We start from the raw sequence: 7,158 nt of genomic DNA, 5'->3' as shown, positions 1-7,158 counted from the left end.
TGTATCCAGAGATGCGAACCTTTGCCAGGGTGGTTTTTTGTATCTTGCTTAAAAAGGGGTGCCCTGGGAGAACAAATGTTGTGTCCCCAGCCTTTCCCATGCTCGATGAAGGGCTTTGTAATCTCTGTGTTATGACCCAGGGGTTGATGCAATGGGTGGCATCCATCTAACGTGCCTCTTGGCTATACACATTATATCCTCTTTGGTTAGAGAGTGTGTTTGGGCAGCAATGAGGAAGACCGTTACTTAACCTTGCCCAGGCTACTGTTCTGAGCGAGGATATTGCTCCTTCCCAGGAAGCTGTTGGGAGTATTCAGCAGGGAGAGGTGGTGGAGCAGGAGTGGAGAGCTGCAGCAGACCAAGAAGCAAGGCCACAGGTTTTGGGGAAGATTTCCTGAGGGATACAGAGAGGAACACGCAGAGTTCAGAGCATCCTAGAAAATTATGGGAAACCACTGGTCTCAAAGGAAAACTCAAATAGAGTCTATTACTGAGGCACTGCCAGTTCCCCTCTATTTGCCCATCTCTGGGTATTTTCCTAAGAGTGCTTCTCTACCCGTTACTTGATCTTCTTAAGATACATGGGGCGAGGGTTGGGACTTTTTTTCTAATCACATCTATTTGTTCAGCTGATCTTCCAGCAATGAGATCTGTCACTCTGTAGCTTTCAGCCAGATGATACTCTGCTTTTACTTCTCAATTAATTTCTCCTGATTAGTCAGAACCACATCTAAAATTGCTACAGCTCTTCTGGTTTTTCTCCACCTTCTCAAAACAAGATCTTGTCTCCAGTGTATTCTAGGAATGTGAAGAAACATTGGATCTTGAAGACTTTCACTTTCCAACAGGTATCCCATTCTTGGATATTTTTTATAGCTATTGGATAAGCGATATCTAATTCAACAAGTAGCATGTGAATGCACGTGGACAAGATCCTCCACCTGCTTATAGTCAAAGGAGAGGGAACATCAGCATCAAGACCCCTAAAACAGTGTGGTCCCAGACCCGCTCAGGCAGATGTTTGCACTGCTGGCACCTACGCTTAATGAGACAGCTCACAGTAAAAGGGGTTTTGAGATGGACTGATATACTTGAACAAGTCGGGTGGTTGCTCTGACTCCCCTAGTAATTAGTTCCCTATTGTTAGAAGTTTATGCAGGTACATCACACACTTGGCACTGCCCTTCATACCCCCTGGGAGCCAGGCTCCTGGATGTTGTATTGGCTGGAAGCTGCATAGTAAATGAATCTTAGACCTTCTCCCCTGTGCCTGACTCTTGCCTTGGCGTGCCCTGTGTTTGGCTTCCAGGTGTTTTGCTTGCACAGTGGGGAGAACATTGAAATCAACGGCAGACCTCCCTTTGGTGCTATGCTGTGCCTGTGTGTTTTGGCTGCTAATGGAGAGATTCAGGAAATGTGAATGAGGAGCAAAAATCTGAGCCTTTAACTGGGCAGGGCCCTAGGAAGAGTGCTTGTTATCTGCATTTGCATTTGCTGTTCCATGTCTTTAATTAAAAGGTCCACAAAATAGAATAAATTACATATGCATTTTTATTAGACAAACACCAGAAAGTGAAGAGAGACAAACAGTCATGGGACACATTTTATATACAAAATCCAGCCAAAAAATGCTGAGCTGTAACAAGCAAGTTGCAAATTTAAGAGAGTTGGACTCATGTTCAATAGCAGAGCCCTACACGATGCATGCTAGACAACACAGCTGAGAGAGAGTTCCTAAAGTGAGGCTCCTGTGCGACAAGACATAGGGTTTAGGTGGCCCTCATTCTGTTGACCCTGACTATGCTTTAGTAAAGGACCAGTGTTAAGGTGTTTTCTGGCGAGTGAAAGCGTCTGAAAGGAAACTTTTAGCTTCTGTAACTTCTTCTGGTGGAGGAGGTTGAGACAAACTTCACGCTGGAGCTGCTGCCGCCTCCAAGGGTGGTGCTGCTAACCCCAGGACCACTTCCACAGCTGAAGCTGTTCCCCATATTGCAGATTCCCCCTCCCATGCTGAGGTTACTTCCTCCTCCGTATCCCGTTCCCACAGTTGTTCTGGTCACGGCTGCAAGAAGAAGAAGGAAAAGCGTTCAGTTTCTCCAGGCATTGGCTTCTTGGTGCAGAGACACACTAATGCTTAAATAAGGTAATTGCATATATTTTAGAGACTTACAGATATTCACTGGGACACCATCTCCAGCCAGCCTGTTAGGGGACAGAACACAAAAAGGTAAGAGGATAAGGAGTCTGTTGATAGTGGGGGGCGGGGGGGAAACAGGGTACATTTCCTAGAGACCTTTGGGGAGAAAAATAAAATCCTGGCATATTTCAGGGATGCTTCTTGCAATGTTATTTCTATTAGCTATGACAATCTTCCCCCCCTCCCCACCCCCTAATGCCCTGCTCAGCATTTCAGAAATGCTGAGCATCTCCAGTGCTTGCATTGCTTTGCTCCTCCAACATCAGGACTAGAAGGGCTGTGTTTCCCACCCACCTGCACTCCTCGCCCTCCAGCAGCTTCCTGTAGGTCGCGATCTCGATGTCCAGGGCCAGCTTGACGTTCATGAGCTCCTGGTACTCGCGGAGCTGCCGGGCCAGGTCGGCCTTGGCCTGTTGCAGAGCATCTTCCAGCTCGGCCAGTTTGGCTTTAGCATCCTTGAGGGCCAGCTCCCCGCGCTCCTCAGCATCTGCGATGGCCGCTTTCAGGTTGGCACACTACAGAAGAGAAAACCCCAGTCAAATTCCCCATACAAGACCTAGACTTGTTCTTTATCTACCCTGAAATCACAAGGTCTTATTCCAGCACCATCAGCTTAATCACTTTTTGTGACAGTTCTCTTTTGGAGACAAAAAGGATCAAACTGAGCAGAACTTGCCTAGGTTGCCTCTGATGTTTTCCTTCCTTTCCCTTGCAAGTCAGGGTGTAAATTGGTTAAAAGTGTGGGGTTTGCTGCTTTTTACCTGTTTCTTCACGTTGTCGATTTCAGACCGCAGCCGTTGGACGTGGCGGTTGAGCTCAGAGATCTCTTGCTTGGTGTTACGGAGGTCGTCCCCGTGCCTGCCTGCTGTAGCCTGCAGCTCTTCGTACTGTCACAGAGAGAGGAACAACCAGTCAAGATAAAATCCATCCTTTTTGGAGTAACCCAGGTGCCTGAAAGCATGGCTGCCTCCTCGAGCCCAGACTAGCAGCTGGAGTGCTGCTGTGCAAGATGCAATATTTGAGAAGGTTTTCTTGGAAGAGTCAGTCTTTATCTGTTCAAGATAAGACAGCACGGAAACCCCCAGTTTCTTCACCTTGGTTTGGTACCAGGACTCGGCTTCAGCCCGGCTTCTGTTGGCGATGTCCTCGTACTGGGCTTTGACCTCCGAGATGATGCTGTCCAGGTCCAGGTTTCGGTTGTTGTCCATGGTGAGAACAACAGAGGTGTCGGAGATCTGGGTCTGCATCTGAGACAGCTCCTGCAAAGTGCACGGGATTAGGTGAGCTAATTCACTTGAGAGATGCCTTTTCATCCTTTCAGATGAGCGTGCAGACCTGGGAGAGGCTACAGATTGTTATCTAAACAGCTAAGACGGTTGGTACAACTCTAAAGAGGTAAAGGATTTAGCATCTCCTGGGGGAAGAAATTACAGGCTTTCAGAGGAAAGGAGGGAGGGAAAGGAAGCTCTTAACTGAGGGTTGAAATGTCTCGGGAGGTGGTTGTACTCACTGCTTCGTAGAGGGCTCTCAGGAAGTTAATTTCTTCAGTCAGCGCATCTACCTTGGCTTGTAGTTCCACCTTGTTCATATAGGCAGCATCTACATCCTGGAGGATGAGAGATTTAGGTAATGTGTCTTAAACTCTTATCAGAAAGTCAGGAACACGCATATCTCTGCAATAACAGTCCAGGGAAGAAGCCGTAAAAAAAGCTTTTGGAATATGAATGGATGGATTTGTGAATGAATAGGTGATTAGAGCTCTACAAATAGTCATCAGATGGTGTTCTGTAATTTGCTCTCACCTTCTTGAGTGTCACAAATTCATTCTCTGCAACTGTACGCCTGTTAATTTCATCTTCATACCTAATGGAGGGAAGCAGAAGGAGCATTTGTTTAGGCAAGTAACAGAGGGAGGTGATTTTGGTTTGCTGGAATTAACTTCCTTAAGAGCATTTTGCATACAATGTTCTTTTCTCCTACAGAGCATCTGAATAAGAGACCATGAGCATGTTCCTAGGCTGAACTAGTTAAAACAAGTACATCAAAAAAATTTTAAAGAATCTATTCTTTTTTTCCTCTTTCTGGCCATTAGTCATACTCCTTCTGCCTGTCTTAAGCAAATTAAGCATGCTGTCCTGAAACTCTCAGACCTACCGTGTAATTTTTTTTTTTTCCTTAGTAGGTAATTTAGTTAATAAGTCTTTGATCATATTCTAAATTATTCCCTAAATGTTTGTGTATTTGGATCTGTTACTCCGTTACTGTTTATCTTGAGAAAATGTCACAGTCTTCGCTGTCGGGAATTCCTGTGTCCCGGACTCTCCTGGATCACCCAGTTGGCTTAAGGATGTGGAACAGAGAAAGGCTGCACCTACCTAGGTAAGTAGATGACTAGCTCAATAGACTTACTTCTTCTTGAAATCCTCAACCAGGTACTGTGTGTTGACGAGCTCTCCCTCCAGCCTTCCCTTGTCGCTCAGCAAACTGTTCAGCTGCATCCTGAGGTTGTTGATGTAAGTCTCAAAAAGCGGCTCCAGGTTGTTCCTAACTGTTTTCATCCCCTGCTCCTGAAGCAGGCTCCACTTGGTTTCCAGCACTTTATTTTGTTGCTCAAGGAATCGGACCTGCAAGGAGAAATATCCTGAAGATGTTTTGAAAGAGCAGAGATTATGGAGAGCTTTCCTTGCAAATGGGGGAGCTCGGTACTGGCTGAGGTGATGAAGTGCTCTTTCCAGCTGGTTTTTATAGCCAAATTTTCATCTAGTAGAAGAAAGAATTTGCTATTTGACTGCAGGGACCCTGCTCAGTATTGCAAACAAACTCTGGAATTACTACCTGTTTTCTTGCACCATGCTTCCCCTTTGTTGCTTTGCTAAATCAAGACAAGGTGCATGCATTTTGTGTGAAAAGTGCACGCAAAATCAGTTAAGGAGCAAACCAGGGTTTGCACTTTTATTAAGAAAACAATAGTAAAGTGCCATTTCTCCTTCCCTTCAGTATAGCTCCCCCACCCCACAAAGCACCCAAAATAATGTAGCATTTTCCTTGAAGCCAAAGAGAAGCTGCTCAACCGGAGGAGAAATCAAGCAGATGCTCTTGTGCATCTAATACAGTTAACAAGGAAATGAAGTAGACAGACAGTGTCAGATAAGATTTCACTATTTTGAACTAACAGTCCAGACATGCTGGTACTGTTGCAGCGGTAGCTTTAAATGCCTTTGAGGAAATTCAAGCAATGAGAAGCTTACTTCTCCCTAGTGCCAATTCATGTGATTACTTTCTTGGTCATTTTAGATGGGTTGCTTGCATCTCACTGTAACCATCTAAAAAACTGTTATCAAGGCTCCTATAATGCACAATGGAGAGAGCCCAACATCTCCAGAAGGATGGGATTGTCTTCTAGAGATTCCTTTCTCCACTGCCTAAGAGATGTCAAGCAGCAAATGAGGAGGACCTCAAATACTGGATGATTAATTCATAGCAACCACCATGTAGCAGGTACCATTCCCTGGAGTTGCTGGGGACTGGGCATCTTCCAGTCTCATTCCTCACTTCTATTCCTTCTTGATCAGCTTATGTGCTCACAAAGCAGCTAAGAAAAGAGTCCCCATCAAAAAAATCAGGACAGGATATTTAGGGAAGCTCGTGTCTCACCTTGTCAATGAAGGAGGCAAATTTGTTATTGAGGGTTTTGATTTGTTCCTTCTCCTCCTTTCGGATCCTTTGGATGCTGGGGTCAATCTCCAAGTTGAGAGGTTTCAGAAGGCTCTGGTTGACGGAGACTTCGTGGATGCCCCCATTTGGGAATCCAGCAGCACCCATGCCACCACCAAAGGCACCATATCCATAGCCAAGGTTAGCTGGCATGCCAAAGCCACCACCATACACGCTACCAGCGCCACCACCAAAACCTGCGGATCCATAGAAGCTACCACCCCTTCCAGCCACAGAGATCCTCTTGCATCCACCAACATTGTAGAGGCTTTTGCTTCCAAAGCCACCACCAACCCTAGCAAACCCGCTGCCAGCATTGCAGTTTCCAACCCGGGTGACAGAGCATGAACTGAAGCTGGTGCGGCAGGAGTTTGGGACGATGGCCGAAGCAGCGCTGAAGCCACTTCTTCCCCTCTGAATCCTCACGGTGGACTGGCGAGACATTGCTGGCTTTTGGATTGGGATGGATGCTACAGCAAGAATAAAGGAGCAAAGGTGCTGGCCTGGAGCAAGGAGTAGGAGGGAAAGGAGAAAGATGAACCTGTGCTCTCCACGGGCTCAGGAGAGCCCTTTTATGCATGTATGAGACTGGGATGGGTTTGATGAGGTGGATCATCTTTCTGATTAATTAGGCTTGGCATGTCCAACAGCATTCTGGAGAGTGAACTCACTCCGCACACACGCCCTTCTGAAATAATATAGCCAGGTTCTGAGCAACAGTGGTATTGTTTGGGAATAACTGTCGCCTTCTGCCGTCTTTGTAGACAGCCAGACTCTTTGCCATATCAAAGCGTTTGAAAGTTGCAAAGAGTCATGTTGGGCACAGGGAGGAAAACACCATTCAAAACGCGTGTCACTCAACACCTCTCTCATTTGAAAACTTCATCCCTCAGGATTGCTTTTGCCCCTTTTCTGTTCACAAGCAGGGCTTTGAAAAGTTACAGTCCCTTGTGTGTTAGGAAAGGGTTCTGTGTTGGGCAGAGTAGCATTTTACAGCAAGCCCTGCAGAAAATTGTTCAATCCTGGGGTATTGTGATATGTCCTGCATGGTCCCCTCTATGCCACCACGATATATCTGCAGAAATAGTTTTGCTTCCATCCCTGTAAAGGCTCAGCTCCCTGAGCTGACCTCTTCTGAAAATCCTGCTTCTGCAGACTTATTCTTCTGTCACTGAAAAAATACAGGAATAAATATGAAATGTTTTGACAAGGTCTTTTGTTCATGTGTGGATTTTGACAGCTGCTAT

At 46.0% G+C, this 7,158-nt stretch overlaps 1 protein-coding gene across 1 annotated transcript; it reads right to left on the bottom strand.

Annotated features, from left to right (window-relative positions):
• Positions 1-1,865: 1,865 nt before the first annotated feature.
• LOC104832362 (keratin, type II cytoskeletal 6A-like) lies at positions 1,866-6,355 on the bottom strand. The gene is made up of 9 exons (XM_010568495.1): positions 5,852-6,355; positions 4,607-4,821; positions 4,000-4,060; positions 3,708-3,803; positions 3,292-3,456; positions 2,959-3,084; positions 2,492-2,712; positions 2,171-2,202; positions 1,866-2,062 (listed from the first exon to the last, which is right to left on the bottom strand). The coding sequence occupies exons 1-9, from the start codon at positions 6,353-6,355 to the stop codon at positions 1,866-1,868; spliced, it is 1,617 nt and encodes a 538-aa protein (XP_010566797.1).
• Positions 6,356-7,158: the final 803 nt, after the last annotated feature.

The sequence above is a fragment of the Haliaeetus leucocephalus genome, unplaced genomic scaffold (genome assembly GCF_000737465.1).
Source record: "Haliaeetus leucocephalus isolate CR32 unplaced genomic scaffold, Haliaeetus_leucocephalus-4.0 Scaffold246, whole genome shotgun sequence".
In the NCBI taxonomy this organism is placed as follows: Eukaryota; Metazoa; Chordata; class Aves; order Accipitriformes; family Accipitridae; genus Haliaeetus; species Haliaeetus leucocephalus.
The sequence above is the reverse complement of the archived record's forward strand: the minus strand, read 5'-3'. Positions and strand labels throughout refer to the sequence as shown.

What these genes read in the sequence shown, in the direction of transcription:
- LOC104832362 (XM_010568495.1), bottom strand. Translation starts at nt 6,355, where the DNA reads ATGTCTCGCCAGTCCACCGTGAGGATTCAGAGGGGAAGAAGTGGCTTC. An exon ending in GTTGAGGATTTCAAGAAGAA is followed by an intron (nt 4,061 to 4,606) that starts GTAAGTCTATTG and finishes TCCCTCCATTAG; the next exon opens with GTATGAAGATGAAATTAACA. An exon ending in AATTTGTGACACTCAAGAAG is followed by an intron (nt 3,804 to 3,999) that starts GTGAGAGCAAAT and finishes CTCATCCTCCAG; the next exon opens with GATGTAGATGCTGCCTATAT.